This window comes from Amblyraja radiata, chromosome 5 (assembly GCF_010909765.2).
Source record: "Amblyraja radiata isolate CabotCenter1 chromosome 5, sAmbRad1.1.pri, whole genome shotgun sequence".
NCBI classification, from domain to species: domain Eukaryota; kingdom Metazoa; phylum Chordata; class Chondrichthyes; order Rajiformes; family Rajidae; genus Amblyraja; species Amblyraja radiata.
The window spans coordinates 92,355,965-92,375,917 of NC_045960.1; the positions used below are offsets into that span (position 1 = coordinate 92,355,965).

General features: G+C 43.5%; 1 protein-coding gene across 3 annotated transcripts in view; it reads left to right on the forward strand.

The window, feature by feature from the left end:
• Window positions 1-19,953, forward strand: part of ero1b (endoplasmic reticulum oxidoreductase 1 beta) — a 56,705-nt gene that overhangs the window by 2,637 nt on the left and 34,115 nt on the right. The window contains exon 1 of one of the 3 annotated variants that reach the window (XM_033021755.1): window positions 11,237-11,560. The exons of the other annotated variants lie outside the window; for them this stretch is intronic. Within the exon in view, the coding sequence (XP_032877646.1) occupies window positions 11,480-11,560 (81 nt within the window). The 5' untranslated portion in view covers window positions 11,237-11,479. Of the gene's footprint in view, window positions 1-11,236; window positions 11,561-19,953 lie in introns of those variants that run through there. 3 annotated transcript variants of the gene reach the window in all.

The window sequence follows — 19,953 nt, forward strand, 5'->3', positions numbered from 1 at the left end:
AGGGCAGAATGGCCTCCTGTACCTATTTTCTATGTTTCTAAGATACATAAGTCAGGGCTGCCAACATTGGGTGAGAGTTGGGAGTGAGAAATTGTGAGATACCAAGCCTGAGGGAGTGTAGGGACCGAAGGGGGGGAGGGTGTGGGAGGGGGGTGAAAGATTGTGTGAGTTCAGAGCTGCCAACTTTGGGTGAGAGTTGGGAGTGAGAAATTGTGAGAGACCAAGCCCGAGGAAGCGTAGCGACCGTGGGAGTGGGGTGTCCCCCTCCCATTGTTTCGGAGCTTTCGCATTTTTCAGCTTGAAATTGTGCAATCTGGTGCATACTGTAGCGAGTCTTTTAACTTACACTTGAATGCAATATTTATGGTTTAAATTGGATTAGCTATGAATACGGTTAGGCTAAATTACATTCCGCAGTAGAGCCAGGCTCTGATCAACAGGTGTTGCACATGAATTATCTTAGTATATTCATGTATGGAAATCAGATTATGATCAAATACTTGGCCCATGTTGACAAACCTGGGTCTCACTGCACACCTGGTACTACTCCTGACCCTGACTCCAGTTGCATACCTTCTCTCATTCTTGGCCCTGAGTCCAGCCTTACACCTGGCTGCCTATACTACCGTGATCATAGCTGTTTACCTGCTTAGGTTCCCAGTGCTGAACACTCCCATTGTCTCCGCTTTGTCTGCACACCTAGTACTATTCCAGACCTTGACTCTGGATGCACACTTGGCCTTGCTCCTAGCCCCTCTGCACTGACAATATATCTGGTCCACACATAAAGCCCCATATCTGACCCCCTGGACTTAACCTATTACGTTCAAGTCCACAGGTGCTTATCTAATGCAGTAATCTTTTATGGGGCACTTCACAGACCAAATTTTGTATAACAAAATTTGCTACATCCATTGGCTTCCTTCTTATCTAACATGCTAGTTAATTTGTCAAATAAGTCATCAATTGGTTGAACACAATTTCTCATCCATAAAATTATACTCACTCAGCTGTATAAGTATTCTGTTAGCATTTCCTTCATTTTCCTAACAAACTGTCCTGAAGTCATTTTTACCCCCAATATTTTCAGTATTTTGCTGTCTTCCTCAGTTGGGACCTTTCCGAAATGCAGTCCAATAACTATATATTTGAGCAATATTATTCTATTAAATGTGATCTTGATAGTACATAATATTTTCTGTGATATTTATAACACAACAATGAGAAAATATCTTTGTTTTGATTGCACCTACCAATATGCATACATTATTATATTACAGTCAATATGTACCAAGGGCAAATTTTTGTTCCAATGCTCCCCATTCCCAATTACTTTTACATTGAAGTGATTGAAATCCAAGTGAAGTTTAAACGGCATCAGAAAAATAAAACCTCTGGAATGGATGATATTCATTACGTGGTAGGTTGGAGTCAGTATCAGCACAATTACTACATTAAACTTTGAATCTTCAGATGTCCTGGTTCAAGCTAAAACTAAAGGCAAATAATAACCTCCTCACACATTCCCCTGCAAGTATCTCTGTCACTCCTTTAAAATATGCCCCTTCTTTGAACAGGCTTAAACATCGCATCTGAATCAGTTTCCATCTGATTACACTCCTTGAGGATGTTCACCTGTCAAAGGAATTTGGAGGGGGGGGGGGGGGTTAGAAATAGTGAGGTAAACAAACATAATAATTGAGTGACAAATGACAATAGTGCTACTTTCCCAATATTTTACTGAAGGAAATAATGGGTTATCGGGGCTATATGTTGTGACAGACAGCCTGCTGACACCTTGCATGCCATTTTAATATTACACTTATCCCATCCCCCTGGATATTCCGGATGAATAAATTAAGGTTTTGTCAACTAATTACAAATCAGGCTAATTACAAATCAATAACATTAGCCAACTCCGAAACACAAAGCTAAGCATTGGGATCCAGACATCACGGACAACTGGCCTCAGTTCCCGCTCACATCTGGCAGTGCTCTCTGTCTGAACCAGGGGCCACGGAGCGTATTTGAAAGTGGGGAGGCTGAGCGATCACTAGCCTTGGGGGTGCCCGGTGAGGAAGTGGAGCAACTGAGTGGGGGGAGGGTGTGGGAGGGGGGTGAACATTTGAAATTTGATGTATTAAAATCATGTTTTAGTGCATTGTAGAAGTATGATTTCAATATTTTTTGTTTGAAGTATTTTTAAGAGGTAACTTTTTAATGGGCAACTTTTTCCACATAAAGGGTGGTGGGTGTTTGGAAGAAGCTGCCAGAGGAGGTAGTTGAGGCAGGGACTATCTCAACATTTAAGAAACAGTTAGATTGATACATGAATAGGCCAAGTTTGGAGGGATATGGACCAAAAGCAGGCAGTGTAGCTGGGACATGTTGGCGGGTGTGGGCTAGTTGCGCCGAAGGGCCTGTTTTCACACTGTATCACTCTATGACTACATTATACCACCACCATGCATGAATGTTTAAAAATCAAGTGGTCGAGTTTTATTGCCATATACTCAAGCATAGAAACATGAAAAATAGGTGCAGGAATAGGCCATTCGGCCCATCGGGCCAGAACTGCCATTCAATATGATCATGGCTGTTCATCTAAAATCAGTACCTCTTTTTGTTTTTTTTCCCCATATCCCTTGATTTCGCTAGCCCCAAGAGCTCTGGAAAACATCCAGTGAATTGAGCTCCACTGCCTTCTATGGCAGAGAATTCCTCAGATTCACAACTCTCTGCATGAAGAAAGTTTGTCCTCATCTCAGTCCTAACTGGCTTACCCTTTATTCTTAAACTGTGACCCCTGGTTCTGAATTCCCTCAACGTTGGGAACATTTTTCCTGCAGTTACAGTAAGTGAAAATCTAGCAGGCAAGCAGGATGCTTTCTCCAATCACCCCCATTTGAAGGCCACTATCTTCCACCATTTCTACCCAGTGCTTGGTACTTACTTCCAGCAGCCACTGGATGTCCTCCAGATTGGACTGAGACGCAGCCTGATTAATGCTGGTCACCTGGGCGAATTCGGCACAGAGACTCTCACGGCAGCGGTGCAACGCTTCCGCCGCCTCCGACGGCCTGGGACTCTTGCACTGAGGCTGCTCCATGGCCGGAGCTGCAGCGAGCGACTTGCCAGCCCAGCAAACACTTGCCAGCCCGGCAAACACTCGCCAGCCCCGGCTCCCCGTCCGCATCTTTCCCGCCGCCGCTTATGCTTCCATCCCTCCTTCAGTCCCGGCTCTCCAACACCCATGGCCCGTGCAGTTGATATGAGTTTTGAAATTTTTGTTGATCACAGAATTTCTCACGACAGCATGAGAAATTTGTGATCAACGTGAGAGCGTGAGAATTTGGCGAAATGCGTGATTCTCACGCTCAATGCGTGAGAGTTGGCAGCCCTGCATAAGTTACTGTTGTGGATGCATAGTTACACTAACCTGCGGTGCATTATTTCACAATTCTCACCGCTATCTAATGTTGCACAATACCCTGGCAGATAATTGGGAAGTAATTTGTATTATCAGCTCAAAAGACTTCCACATAAAAAGGATATAGCAGATGGAAAGTTGAGGCACTCTCAATTGCCTATGACCAATTTGATATTGAGATGATACAACTGATGAATAATCATAGCTGATCAGTCTCTACTAATAGGTCAATATTGCAGGACTCTATCGATGTATTTGTATCAATCTGTGATGGAAGGCGAAAAAAAGTTCAATCTCTTCCCTTCCTTGTTCTCCCGCGGTCAGGGCACTCAAACCTTCTGTTGCCGGGCCGATCTTGGCTCCCGTAGCCGGCGGACGGGCCCTCCGGGTCGGGGCGAACAAGCTCCCGCATCGGGGCATCTCAGGTCCCCCGAGCTGGGTGATCGGGCCCCAGGTCAGGGCTGGTCGAACCTTCTGTGACTTCCCTACATCAGCCTCTACCCAAAACCGCGAGCTCCTCAATGTTGAAATCTGCAGGCCGCGGTTGGAGCGTCGATCCCAGGCAAGGGATCGCAGGCTCAGATGGTGAGTTAACGGCCCTGCGGTGGGGCTCAAAGTCGGTCTCGAACAAGGCCGCGAGCTCCATGATGTTAGGCCGCAGAGCGTCCGGTGCAAAATTAGAGCACGTGGTATTGGGGGTAGAGTGCTGACATGGATAGAAAATTGGTTGGCAGACAGGAAACAAAGAGTAGGGAGTGACGGGTCCCTTTCAGAATGGCGGGCAGTGACTAGTGGGGTACTGCAAGGCTCAGTGGTGGGACCGCAGCTATTTACAATATAAATGATTTAGATGAAGGGATTAAAAGTAACATTTGCAAATTTGCATACGACACCAAGCTGGGTGGCAGTGTGAACTGTGAGGAGGATGCTATGAGGATGCTGGGTGACTTGGACAGGTTGGGTGAGTGGGCAGATGCATGGCAGATGCAGTTCATTGTGGATAAATGTGAGGTTATCCACTTTGGTGGCAAAAGCAGGAAGGCAGATTATTTTCTAAATGGTGTCAAATTAGGGAAAAAGGGAAGTACAGCGGGATCTGGGGTTCCTTGTTCATCAGACTCTGAAAATAAGCATGCAGGTACAGTAGGCAGTGAAGAATGTGAATGGCATGTTGGCCTTCATAACAAGAGGAGCTGAGTATAGGAGCAAAGAGGTCCTTCTGCAGTTGTACAGCGCCCTAGTGAGACCACACCTGGAGTATTGTGTGCAGTTTTGGTCCCCAAATTTGAGGAAGGACATAAAGGGAGTGCAGCGTAGGTTCACAAGGTTAATTCCCGTGATGGCGGGACTGTCATATGTTGATAGAATGGAGCAGCTGGGCTTGTATAGTCTGGAGTTTAGAAGATTGATAGAATGGAGCAGCTGGGCTTGTATAGTCTGGAGTTTAGAAGGATGAGAGGGAATCTTATTGAAACATATAAGATTATTAATGGTTTGGATACGCTAGAGGCAGGAAACATGTTCCCAATGTTGGGGGAGTCCAGAACCAGGGGCCACAGTTTAAGAATAAAGGGTAAGCCATTTAGAACGGAGATGAGGAAATACTTTTTCACACAGAGAGTTGTGTCTGTGGAATTCTCTGTGTCAGAGGGCAGTGGAGACCGGTTCTCTGGATGCTTTGAAGAGAGAGTTAGATAGAGCTCTTAAAGATAGCGGAGACAAGGGGTATGGGAAGAGGGCAGGAACGGGGTACTGATTGGGGATGATCAGCCATGATCACATTGAATGGCGGTGCTCGCTCGAAGGGCCGAATGGCCTAATCCTGCACCTATTGTCTATTGTCTATTGAGATAGATCTGGAAAACAATCGTATCTCCGGCAAGGTAAGAGATTGCAAAACGTTTCCCCTGACCCCCTCCCCCACCCCCCACATCAAACAAACCAGAGAACATTAACACATACTTTTTAAAACACACTAAAAATAACAAAAAAGATGAAAAGACAGACAGACTGTAGGCGAGGCTGTATCTCTAAACTAAAACTAGACTAAGTAACTCAGTGAGTCATTAAGCATCTCTGCAGAACATGGACCGGCGATGGATGTGAAGGAGGAGGTGTAGGAACACCTCTTCCTCCACAACTCTTTGCTTCACTCATACTTTCCTACGCAAACCATACCCTCTCCAGTTACTTTCTCCTGCAACTGCAGAAATTATAGCCCCTGTCCCTATATCTCCTCCCTCCTCTCCATCCAGAGACCCCAGCAGCCCTTCCAGGTGGGAGACAGCAGTTTACATGCACCTCCTCTAACCTCACCTACTCAATTCTGTATGTCATTGTATCTTTTGCTTCACTAAGAGGTTAGGTTTAATGTTTCATTAAAGCAACAGCATCTCCGTATTGCACTGGAGCAATGACCTTGATTATGGATGTCTCTCCAGTGAACCTTGAGAATTGTGGATTAAGGATAAGTGGGGAGTATTGCCACAGAGTAACCACTGATACATGCTTGGATATGTCTTTAATTACTTTGACTTTTTTTTAATGGATTTTCAAGTGATGTTCCTGATACAACAGTTTGTGTAATAACCTTTTGCTGGGACATTTTGCTGAAAACCAGTGGGATGGGGGGTTTACTTGAAAACTACAATATTTTAATCAGTTTTGTGTGCTTAATCCAACTTTCATCAAATTGCATGTTTGCAAGGGAAAATAATGCCCGTTCAGTGCCATGAAAGACTGTATGTTTTATCGCGTGGTTGGTTTTCGCATTTGTTTTGCAGCAGGCCTTGATGAAAATTAATGCCACACAATAAATCTTAAATGTGGATGCCAGTTGGCAACAGGTCAAGGCCATTTGTGACTGATGGACTGACTTAGTTGCACCCAATTGCACTGAATGCTGGCACTTAATTGTTTGCAACAGGCCAACTGCAAACAATAACTTGAATATATTGACTGGTGCCGAATTTTTAGCCACAGTTATCCTTACGGAAATAATGATACTGATAATTTTTGGGTCAGTTATACATACAGTGTCCTCCATAATGTTTGGGACAAAGACCCGTCATTTATTTATTTGCCTCTGTACTCCACAATTTGAGATTTGTAATAGAAAAAATCACGTGGTTAAAGTGCACATTGTCAGATTTTATTAAAGGGTATTTTTGTTCATTTTGGTTTCACCATGTAGAAATTACAGCTGCGTTTATACATAGTCCCCCAATTTCAGGGCACCATAATGTTTGGGACACTTGGCTTCAAAGGTCTTTGTAATTGCTCAGGTGTGTTTAATTGCCTCCTTAATTAAGAAAACTCTCAGCACCTAGTTTTTCCTCCAGTCTTTCCATCACCTTTGGAAACTTTTATTGCTGTTTATCAACATAAGGCCCAAAGTTGTGCCAATGAAAGTCAAAGAAGCCATTATGAGACTGAGAAACAAGAATAAAACTGTTAGAGACATCAGCCAAACCTTATGCTTACCAAAATCAATTGTTTGGAACATCATTAAGAAGAAAGAGAGCACTTATGAGCTTACTAATTGCAAATGGACTGGCAGGCGAAGGAAGACCTCCACAGCTGATGACAGAAGAATTCTCTCTATAATAAAGATAAATCCCCAAACACCTGTCCGACAGATCAGAAACGTTCTTCAGGAATCAGGTGTGGATTTGTCAATGACCACTGTCCGCAGAAGACTTCATGAACAGAAATACAGAGGCCACACTGCAGGATGCAAACCACTGGTTAGCCGGAAAAATAGGATGGCCAGGTTACAGTTTGCCAAGACATACTTAAAAGAGCAACCACAGTTCTGGGTAAAGGTCTTGTAGACAGATGAGACGAAGATTAACTTATATCAGAGTGATGGCAAGAGCAAAGTATGGAGGAGAGAAGGAACTGTCCAAAATCTAAAGCATACCACGTCATCTGTGAAACACGGTGGTGGGGGTGTTATGGCCTGTACATGTATGGCTGCTGAAGGTACTGGCTCACTTATCTTCATTGATGATACAACTGCTGATGGTAATAGCATAATGAATTCTGAAGTGTATAGGGAGGTTGCACGGCAGTCGGGTCACGACCCATGACCCCCACTGTTGCTACGCTACGCCAACTGGAGTACATGCGATGAACTGCAGGTAAGCAATGACCATGGTTTCCAGCGTAGCTGGCCCGTTAAAACCCAGCCGAAATGGTCAATTTTTGCGCTGTAAATAATTATGGAAATTGGGATAAGCGTGAGTGACATTTATCCTCCTTCAGAATTCCAAAAATGAGGAGAAATGACGGTAGATATAAGCGGGAGCTGAAGGGACAACAACAGCCAAAGTGCTTGGCGAACATTGGCCGTTTGCTCACTGCATTTCATCAACAGTAAGGCATTATTTGTATTTTTTCTTGATTCCTTTGGCATCTAAAAAGTCTCAGAAGTGATAAATCTGGCTGTAAAATTTAAAAATCGCCCATGGTTCTCAAGTAGGTTTTTACATACAAAAAGAAAACGTCTCTGAGTCAAAATTTATCATTAAATAAAAATCGCAAACCGTACGTGGGTTCTGAATTACATTTTACTCAGATGCAAGCCAAGGAATGGCATAATTGTTAGCTGTTAATTGGACATAATCAACCTCAGCAAATTGACAATATCATATTGAAAGGGAGTGGGTGTTTAAGCTGTCAGGACATTTTATTATTTGCCAAAATATACATCTCAATAGCATAATGATGGAAGACTTACTTTTCCACACAGCATTCGTAAGTCTGGAGATTTTTTTAATGATAAATTTAGCTTCAGAAGCGTTTTCTTTTTGTATGTAAAAACCCACTTCAGAACCATGGGTGATTTAAAAATTTTACAGTCAGATTTATCACCTGAGACTTTTTAGAAACCAAAGGAATCAAGAAAAAACACAAATAATGCCTTACTGTTGATGAAATACAGTGAACAAACGTGATAATTCACAATATTTTCAATTTCGATATCTGCACGGCCAATGTTCGCCAAGCACTTTAGCTGTTGTCCCTTCAGCTCTCGCTTCTCTTTACCTTCATTTCGCTTCACTTTTGGAATTCTGAAGTTGGGAACAATTCGACTCCGAATTGTGGAAGTCGGGGTAACTCTCACGCTTACCCCGACTTCCACAATTTTTTACAGCGCAAAAATTCACCATTTTGCCGGTTTTTAACAGGTAGGAAAGAACGCGTTTCGTATATTAACAACATATATCGGAAGCTGCGATGTCCTGCAGCATGGAATGATGTCAACAATCCTGATTGGGCACCCACTGTGAGCAGGATAGACAATGTGCACAAGAACGCCATGCACGTGCAACAAGAAGAGAGTATTAAAGCAGATTTGGTTGCAGCTCAAGCATCTATAGCTCTGCAAGTTGATGGCGTTCTTGTGCACATTGTCTATCCTGCTCACAGTGGGTGCCCAATCAGGATTGTTGACATCATTCCATGCTGCAGGCTTGTCTGTTATTAGATGATAAATAAATAAATAAGTAGTTTGGGTGATTGTGCAGGCTTTAAACAAGAAACATTGAGAAATATATTTTGGCAAATAATAAAATGTCCTGCTTTTGTCCAACTAACAGCTGACAGCTTGTATCTCAGTAAAATGTATTTCAAAACGCATTGATAGTTTACGATTATTTAAATGGTAAATGGAGCTTCAGAAGCGTTTTCATTTTGCATGTTAAAACCCACCTGAGAACCATGGGCGATTTTGCAATTTTACTGACGGATTTTTAACTTTTAATACTTTTCATATAACAAATGAATAAAGATAAAAAGTCAATAATGCCACTTTTGATGAAATGCAGCGAGCAAACGCGATAATTCCCGATATTTTGGATCTTTAAATCTCCACGGCAAATGTCCACTAAGCACTTCCGCTGTATTTACACCTTCAGCTCCCTCTTGAATTTACCTTAGTTTCTATCTTTTTTTTTGGACTGTAAATGTAGGTAGCTGTGCCTCACGGTCACCCCGACTAGTGCAGTAAATTGCAGCTCAAAAACTGGCCGTTTTCGATGTTTTTAACGGGTGTGAAAGTGCGTGTTTTCCCATTCACTAACATGTACCGGAAGTGACGCTTGTCCCCCAGTTAAAATTTCCGGTCACGTGGGTGCGGAGCTACGCTCCAGTGAACTTAGGTGAAATCACCTTATACCATCCTGCCGTACTCGTATGGGTTTACTATTGTCATGCGTACTGAGATACAGTAAAAGGCAAAGATTATAGAGCGGAGCCCTATGATATTTGGTAAAAGCGCGTTTGTTTGCACGCTATCTGGTCAACTCAAATCATATTGTACATGAGTACAATCGAGCCATGTAGGTTGAAAAATACCAGGGTGCAGAATATTGTTATAGCGATATAGAAACGTAGAAATATAGAAATTAGGTGCAGGAGTAGGCCATTCGGCCCTTCGAGCCTGCACCGCCATTCAATATGATCATGGCTGATCATCCAACTCAGTATCCCGTACCTGCCTTCTCTCCATACCCTCTGATCCCCTTAGCCACAAGGGCCACATCTAACTCCCTCTTAAATATAGCCAATGAACTGGCCTCGACTACCCTCTGTGGCAGGGAGTTCCAGAGATTCACCACTCTCTGTGTGAAAAAAGTTCTTCTCATCTCGGTTTTAAAGGATTTCCCCCTTATCCTTAAGCTGTGACCCCTTGTCCTGGACTTCCCCAACATCGGGAGCAATCTTCCTGCATCTAGCCTGTCCAACCCCTTAAGAATTTTGTAAGTTTCTATAAGATCCCCTCTCAATCTCCTAAATTCTAGAGAGTATAAACCAAGTCTATCCAGTCTTTCTTCATAAGACAGTCCTGACATCCCAGGAATCAGTCTGGTGAACCTTCTCTGCACTCCCTCTATGGCAATAATGTCCTTCCTCAGATTTGGAGACCAAAACTGTACGCAATACTCCAGGTGTGGTCTCACCAAGACCCTGTACAACTGCAGTAGAACCTCCCTGCTCCTATACTCAAATCCTTTTGCTATGAAAGCTAACATACCATTCGCTTTCTTCACTGCCTGCTGCACCTGCATGCCCACTTTCAATGACTGGTGTACCATGACACCCAGGTCTCGCTGCATCTCCCCTTTTCCTAGTCGGCCACCATTTAGATAATAGTCTGCTTTCATGTTTTTGCCACCAAAATGGATAACCTCACATTTATCCACATTATACTGCATCTGCCAAACATTTGCCCACTCACCCAGCCTATCCAAGTCACCTTGCAGTCTCCTAGCATCCTCCTCACAGCTAACACTGCCCCCCAGCTTAGTGTCATCCGCAAACTTGGAGATATTGCCTTCAATTCCCTCATCCAGATCATTAATATATATTGTAAATAGCTGGGGTCCCAGCACTGAGCCTTGTGGTACCCCACTAGTCACTGCCTGCCATTGTGAAAAGGACCCGTTTACTCCTACTCTTTGCTTCCTGTTTGCCAGCCAGTTCTCTATTCTACAACCCACCGCTCCCACCCCCCCCTCCCACCCCCTCCCTTTGGCAGGATGTGTTGCGGTGCCGCCGCTTAGTCGATGTGGCCAGCCTCCATTGGTTGTCCGGGAATATCAGGAGGAGTGTTGAGGGTGGGAATGTCGGCTGGCTGGCTGGTGATGGGGGTGTCGGCGTCCACGGCGCAGAGAACGTCGGGACAGGTGGAGCGGACTACAATTCCCGTGAGGCCGAGCGCGACGCACCTGCGCACTGACCCCCCTTATTCCAGAACTCTTGTTGCGGAGCGCGATGATGCCTTTGGAAGTGATTGCGGGTGGCGCCGCCTACTTTTCCCTTTTTCCTCCTCCTCTTCGAAGGCGGAGATGCAGGAGAGAGACTAAGGTCATGAGAGTCACGACGCATGCCACCGGCGTGTCCATCAGTCACTCAGCAGCTTGATCGGAGTCGGTCCGTCTCCGGGTAACGGTAACGGTCCGTCACCCGTCGTTGACGTCAGTAACGGACTACACAGATCAGGGCGCGCGACGCCACGAGCCCCGGCTAACGGTCACGGCAGCGATGAGGCCGTTGCGAGCCGCACTCACCGCCCTCTTCAGCCTGTGTGCGCTGCGGGCTGCCGGCGGCACCTTCACCGGCCAGGTACGGTGGGAGGGGGTTGTCATCGGCACGTCGCCATCCCCGGGCTCGGTGCAGGACCAAGCTAACCTTGTGCGCTGCTCTGTTTCGCGACTGCCATCCATCTCGCAGCAACTTTTTCCCCAATTACGTTCGCTTTCCGTGGATGCATATCTCGTAGTTTTATTTGATTTTTTTTTTTAAAGCGTTCGTTGGAACTGAAAAAAAAAGCCACATTCATTTAGCCAAAATATTGCTGCTTCTATTAAACGTATGAATTTTATCATACGTCTTTATATACTGCTGCACAGAGAGCCTTATCTTAGTCAAAGAAATCCAGAATTAAGCGGTGACGGCCCCATGCATTTAAAAAAACAAGCTGGCAACTCATTTAAAACGAATAAAACGTTTATGATTTATGTCTAGTCCTGAATTTGTGTAATTTGGATAATATCGTAAGAGAAAAATTGACAGTTTTGTATTTAGATCCAAGGTTCGTTTAGATACAAATCTGGGTATATACATTGTTTATTTATTAATTTGAATTGCTTTTTTATAATACGTAATCATATGGTAAGACTTGCATCTCTAGAACACGTTTCACAACCCGGGGTCGTTTAGGACTACCGAAATGTGATCACTGTTCTCATACAGGAATAATGCCAATGCAAGGAGCAATAAATGATAAAAGTTTCCGTGATCCTAAGGGATAAATATTGGCCAAGTCTCTAAATATAACCTTGCTTGTCAAAATAGTACCATTTGATCTTTTACTGAAAGTGTAATCTCAATTCAACAACTCAAAAGTATAAAATGTGGAAGGTCCAGCAGATATTGATGTCTACTTTGAATTCTAAAAATATAGAAAAATAGATATAAATATTAAATATACATCGAAGGTAGACACAAAATGCTGGAGTAACTCAGACTGGAGTCCCGACAGGCAGCATCTCTGGAGAGAAAGAATGGGTGATGTTTCGGGTCGAGATCCTTCTTAAGACTTTTTTTCCTACGCATTAAATATACATCGATAAACTAGAATATCATTAAGGGCAATGCTCATAACAAAGTCGTGTTCTCAAGATATCCCACGAGGTATGCTTGTTGACTTGGTTTTGGCAAATTTGAGCAGTACATCTATGTTTTAACAGATATTCTGTTACACATAGCTTTAGTTAGTAATTTGCCAGTGTTCAGAATAATTGCATGTTTTGGTTTAATTTCAAATGTTCTGTTTGCAACCAAGATTGACGTGCACCCAGCAAACATTACTTGCATCTTTTTTTAATTTCTTCCTTTATAACTGCCATTTTGCCGAGTTGTGGAGGTTGCAATTGTATTTCCTTATGTGGTTCAGCATCAAATATTATTCCAGTGAAACATCTTGAAATATTTCCTGCATTCAAGGTGCTGTGCAGAGTAGTACACAGCCATTGATTTTAAATTTTCATTCACAAAGTCTACCTTTGTTTTAGCCATTTTGGTAGGATGATTGTATTAATCAAACCATATGGTGCCAAATTGTCTAATATGAAATATATACAGAATTTTACATTCACTGCTTTTTTTTAAATTAAATAAAACATTCATAATAAAATATATTGAAATATGAGGATGAGAAATTTGATGTTGTTTTTCCAAACATTTCAACTTAATTCCCTCACCTCTAACTCTATTTTTGATTTGATTTCCCTTCCTTTCATCTAATTATTGGCAGCCTTCTATACCTCATGATTTAAAATTGCATCTCGGCATTTGCCTTATCCCGAATACCATCCCTGACCAAAATTTGATTATGCCTTCCTAATACTTTGTCTGATTGCTCATTTAAATTGCACCTTCTGATGTCCTTGGATCCGAATGCTAAAAATATTATAAATACGTGTTGTTTGTTCTCCGTTATCCTCTTAACTTTCTTTGGCAGTGTGAATTGTGTTTTGATCTTTTCCTGAGTGTGAGATGTCATAGACAAGCTGTTTGCAAGGATTAAGTGCAGTTGCAACTTTTGATTTGGTTTCTAGCTCGGCTCCCATGTTGTGCCAAAGTCCACACAAGTGACACGTAAACACATTGGTTGAATACCACTATCCAAGTATTAAGTACTCTAAAATAATGTTGCTTCTATGGTTCTCATTGTTCACAAATGACACTTTCTGTATGGTAAGAATCGATTCTTCCATACTTAGAATATGAAAAGATAGTGGCTAACAATATCTCCCACAGCATTGAAGATATCACCCATTTATCAAGTAACCTGTACATGTTATGAATCATTTTCTGTTTTCACAAGATCTAACAGTTTTGCAGAAGCTCCCAGCAAAAAATAATTTAAAATCTGGCCATTGAGTTTATGGATGTTCACCTGCCATATAGAATTGTTTTTGAATATGAGATGAATGTGAGAAATGGCCATTATGAATTATGCTGAACTTCATTGATAATGAGATGCAGTTATAAGCCACAGTGCAAACCATGGCCAGAAGGTGCATAGAGAGACTGAAGCAGTCCACTTCAGTGCCTTAGTCAACTACCTATCAAACTTTAATATTCAATTTTAACATGCACCTTTTAGTGATTGCTTGCTCTGACCATACGAATGATACTTTCAACATTGGCCCATTCCCAACAAGGGTTACTTTCTCGATGTGGCGGCGCCTTTTGGCAGAGGCTCGACTGCAGTCCGTCTCTTTTGTTTTGTCCTGTTAGGTGTATGTTTTTGGTTTTAATTTTACTTTATTTTTAGCTGTGTATGTGTGGGAGGGAACTTTTTAATCTCTTCCCTGTACGGGGACGTGACTTTTTCCCTGTCGAGTTTCCGTTGTCATTGGGGCCTAACATCGTGGAGCCGGCGGCCTCCAACCGGAAACGACCTGGGGCTCCGATCACAGAGCCTGCGGACTCACCATTGCGGAACTGGCTGACTTCGGAGTGAGGAGCGCTGTGGTGGCGAGCGGCTGCGACCCGACTTCAGAGCTCGGAGGCTTCGGCTGCAGGCCCTGTGGACGGTAACATCGGGAGCTCGTGGGTCCCTGGTGGGAGACCGCTTTTCGGAGCTCCCGCAATGGCAACTTCGCCCGCCTGAATCGAGGGGTTTAAATCGACCCGGCGTGGCCTAAACAGCCGCGAGACTTACCATCCCCCCCCAGGGGGCTCTAACATCAAGAGCCTCGATCAGCTCGATGCGGCTGCTTGGCTGCGGGAGAAGAATAAAGAACAGCGAACAGGGAAGAGATAAGACTTTTACCTTCCATCACAGTGAGGAGGTGTTTGGAGATTCACTGTGATGGATGTTTGTGTGGAATTTTGTTAATTGTGTGTTTTGTTTTTTGCTGTAATGACTGCAGGAACAAAATTTTGTTTGAACCGTGTATGTTTGTATAACAATAAATAGCATTCTATTCTTTGTTCACAGCTTATTCGGGTCAATAGCAATTATAATGTAAATTATTCAAAAATCATTTTGATAATGTTTTTAGCCCCTTAAACAAGCAATGTAGTTTTCTCTTTCATTGCAAGAATATTGCTGGTTAGCATTCAAATCAAACATTTATTCAGATTTAAAGATGGTTTTGTACCAACTAGTGAAAAAATAATCAGGTAATTTTTCAGTGGGTGTTGTAGTAATAGTTGTGTAGCCTCAGCTCTTTAAAGTTTATATTCATGACCAGGCTGCACCAATAGTCGATAATTAATCCAAGTTAGCAGATAATCCAAAGCTAGTGGGAAAGTAAGGTGTGAGCAGGAGACATTCTTGATTTTAATAAACATGTTAATTAAGTGGACAAAGGGTGCCAGATGGTGGATATGTGAAATTACTCAGATTGGTTGGAATGTGAAGTTACTCAGTTCTGATCATTTTGAAACTAGTAAATGTTAATATTCGGAAAAAATGGATCATTCAAGTATAGGAAGTTAGGATGTGGACACAGCCAGCAATTAAGAACCTAAATTATCTGTTGGCTTTAAATGCATGGGGATCGGAGTATAAAAATGAGAAAACCTTTCTCCTATTGTAAGGAGTAAGATCATGCATGAAGTATAGATGAAGGAATTTGTTCTTTTGGCATCTGCACCTAAGAAACAAATGTAATGATACATTGGAGATGAGTGATTTCTGTGATTGATGATTGGTTCTGAGGAAAGATAGAGAAGAATGAGATTTTACTGGCTCAAACAAACAATTATTTGGATCTGTATTCCACCTACGTAGTAAAATTATATTGAGATTTGTGCATAAAGGGGCAATAAGGTATTCTTTGAAGCTTAGAATAGAGGAACGCTCCAAATCATACACCTTTGAATGATTATGTGTTTCATTTTGCAAGTATAGTTGCATTGTGATTGCATTCTATTTTCCATCCCTGGATATGACGATTAAGTGTAAAAGTGTTGCAGTCATTGCAGAGAGTTTTTGGATGTTAAGGGTATTGAGGGATAAGGGGATTGTACAAAAAAGTTTAGCTGTGGTAAAAGATCAGCTATGATAGCATTGAATGGTGAAGCAAAACGAGCCATTTGGCATACCCTTCTACTGGTGATTGCTTTGTGAAAATTGTGAATAATTCTGCAATCATTCACACAACTTCTTAATACAGGGAATAAAAGAAGGAATACAGAGAAGCATAACCAAAAATAAATACCAATGAGGTGAAGCCTCAAAAGCAGGGAATTTGGAGGGAATTAGACATTCCTGCCAACTGTGGTGCAATGCCATTGGGATAGATGCGCAGCCGCAATCAGAAACAGATGAAACAACAACATGATTACTTTTTGAAACCCTTTCAATTTTATAAGTAAATAGACCAAGTAGGACCCATTGCGTCCCGTCCCCTCAACGCGCGGTCGCGGGGGGAGGGAACGGCGTGCAGCGTCACACACACTAACCAACCTCTCACAGACGCACTAACCACCCCCCACGCACACACACATTAACCACCCCCATTGATATATTAATATTATTCATTCACTCCTTTTACCCCATGCCCCGCCCTATCCACTCACGCATAGCCCCCAACTCACAGGCGCGACTAGAGAGGGAGGGGGATAGAGAGAGGTGGACACAAAGGCACAGAGAGAGACACAAAGGCAGGAGAACTTGCTGCCTTTTGGAGCTGGGGTTTCCGGGTGTCCGCTGCCTTTTGGAACTGGGATTTCCGATTTGCGGTGTCTTTTGAGCGGGTGGCCCTGCTGGGGGCGGGCGGCCCTGCTGCTGCCAGCAGGCGGCCCTGCTGCTGCCAGCGGGCGGACGGTCAACAGCAGCGGAGGGCCGGCCGATCGTGGCTTCCCCGAGGGGAAGCCCACCCACCCACCCGTGTGACAGACGATCGGGCGGGGGAGACGGAGAGGAGGTCATCCCCGTGACGAGAGGGAGTAATGGCCACTCGGGCCACCTTCCCATCACGCTGCCCCACACCCTCATAATGTGATAATGACCGCTGCTGCCATGTTCTCGAACTTCAAGGAGCACAGCACGACCTGAGCAGCAGTTTAAAAACACTAAGTAACAAATTTAAAGAAATGAAAGTTAAGCAGCGAAGAAGTACAGCAGACATGATCCTGACTCCGCTATTTTTAAGAGCCCTATCTACCTCTCTCTTGAAAGCATCCAGAGAACTTGCCTCCACCGCCCTGAGGCAGAGAATTCCATAGACTCACCACTCTCTGTGAGAAAAAGCGTTTCCTCGTCTCCGTTCTAAATGGCTTACTCCTTGTTCTTAAACTGTGGTCCCTGGTTCTGGACTCCTCCAACATCGGGAACATGTTTCCTGCCTCTAGCGTGTCCAAACCCTTAACAAACTTATATGTTTCAATGAGATACCCTCTCATCCTTCTAAACTACAGAGTGTACAAGCCTAGCTGCTCCATTCTCTCAGCATATGACAGTCCCACCATCCTGGGAATTAACCTTGTAAACCTACGCTGCACTCCCTCAATAGCAAGAATGTCCTTCCTCAAATTAGGGGACCAAAACTCCCCACAATAATCCAAGTGTGGTCTCACTAGGGCACTGTACAACTGCAGAAGGACCACTTTGCTCCTATATTCGATTCCTCTTGTTATAAAGGCCAACATCATTCGCTTTCTTCACTTTCTGCTGTACCTGCATGCTTACTTACATAGACTGATGAACAAGGACCCCCAGATCCCGTTGTACTTCCCCTTTTCCCAACTTGACACCATTTAGATAGTAATCTGCCTTCCTGTTTTTGCTAACAAAGTGGATAACCTGACATTTATCCGCATTAAAATTCATCTGCCATGCATCTGCCCACTCCCCCAACCTGTCCAAGTCACCCTGCATTCTCATAGCATCCTCCTCACAGTTCACACTGCCATCCAGCTTTGTGTCATCTGCAAATTTGCTAATGTTACTTTGAATCCCTTCATCCAAATCATTGATGTATATTGTAAATAGCTGCGGTCCCAGCACCAATCCTTGTGGTACCACACTAGTCACTGCCTGCCATCTGAAGGGACCCGTTAATCCCTACTCTTTGTTTCCTGTCTGCCAACCACTTCTCTATCCATGTCAGCACTCTACCCCCAATACCATGTGCCCTAATTTTGCCCACTAATGGTGGCCGACTCGGATGTCCAGGCCGCTGAGGAGGTCCCCCAGTCCCGACGTCAGACTTACATCACCCCGGCCGCCCTTACTTTGGTGCCTTCCCTCACAGTTTTATGTTGAATTCTATCAACTCTATGTTGTGTTCTTTATTTTTATTGTATAGCTGTATGGTGATTACATTTCACTGTGCCAACTGGCACATGTGACAAATAAATGTATCTTGTATCTTGTAATCTCCTATTTGGGACCTTATCATCATGGCGTAAATTTCAATCGGAATATGTAATAATGTCACTGTTAGCGTGTCGTGTTTTCGAGGATGTGAAACGCACACAAATAAAGACACATCCAAGATCAGAGTTTTATAAATATAGAGATGTAACAAGCAATTTGCGTTCACAAAGATCTGATAAACATCTGTAATGAATTAGATATCCTGTATTTGGTGATGTTAGTTAATGGTGTTAGTGCATTTTCATAGAATTACTAGTCCAAGTGGGACCCATTGGGTCCCTGTCACACGTGAGGCCTGGTCCGCCAGCGCAACCCGTTCCCCAACGCAATATTCCACCACTTACCCATAGCACCCACGGGAGGCCTGGTCCCCCAACGCAACCCATTCCCCTTTCTCCAACACAACCCTTTCCTCCAACGCAATATTCCAGCACTCACCCATAGCCGACAACTGCACAGGGGCTGCTCATTTCACCTTATTCAGCCTCCCTCATTTTTAAGCTTTTTTAAAAAATGCATTTGCACTTGGTAGCTAGCAGAACTCAGTGTACATGGATAGCAACAATGTTGCGAGCAGGGCTAAGCACAGGGAATAAGTGAAAGACAGTTGGGGGGGTTTTCCAAGTTTTTAGACATTTTTGAACAATTTCATAAATAACTTGCAAAATAATGCATTACATTTTCCGATAAGGCGATATTTGACTTCACAGCGTAAATCTCTATTGTAATATGTAAAATTTTCACCGTTAGCGCGTTGTGTTTTCGAGGAGATGTGAAACGGACACGAACATCATGCAAATACACACACATCCGAGATCAGAGTTTTATAAGTATACTAGACCAAGGGCAGACCCGTTGGGTCTGCTCCCCCAACGCAGCCGTTCCCTACCCGTAGCCCCCACGGGAGACGTGGTCCTCCAACTCAAGCGGCTCAGGAATGAGCAGTGCGGCTCTTTTTAAATGGCGTCTTTGAGGCGAGATGCGGGCGCCAGCAGCCGTTATGGTCGCTGGCCAGCAGGAGGCGACAAAATGAGTGAGTGGGGGGGGGGGGGGAGAAGGATTTAATGAAAAATGTGGACATAAACATAACGAAATCTAATGAGGAGTGGATAGTTGGAATGAAAAGTGAAATGTCTACCGAAATGGCTGCTTCTATGGGTGAGAAGCCAGTTTATTTTTGAAATATTGGTGGGTGGGGGGAGAAGGATTTGATTAAAAAGGTGTACTTAAACACGACGAAATGTAATGAGGAGCGGATACTTAGAAAGAAAAGTGAAATCTCTACCGAAATGGAAAAGATCTCGGCGATTGGGCGTCTGGATTCGGCGTGGCAAGTAATCAAAGGAAGAAATGCAGCCGGCAGCCGTACATGTAAATGGATCCATTCCGATTGGACATCTGCGAGTATTGGGCATTGTGACATCACACGATGGAACGAATCGAAAGGCAGCCAGGCGGCAGGCGGCAGCCACAGAGTTTTAGATAATAATAGATAGATATTGTATTGTATTCAAATTTATTGTCATTGTCTCAGTTAGAGACAACGAAATGAATTTCCCTTACAGATAGTATCATAAAAATAAATAAATAATAGTAAATAATAAAACATTAAAAA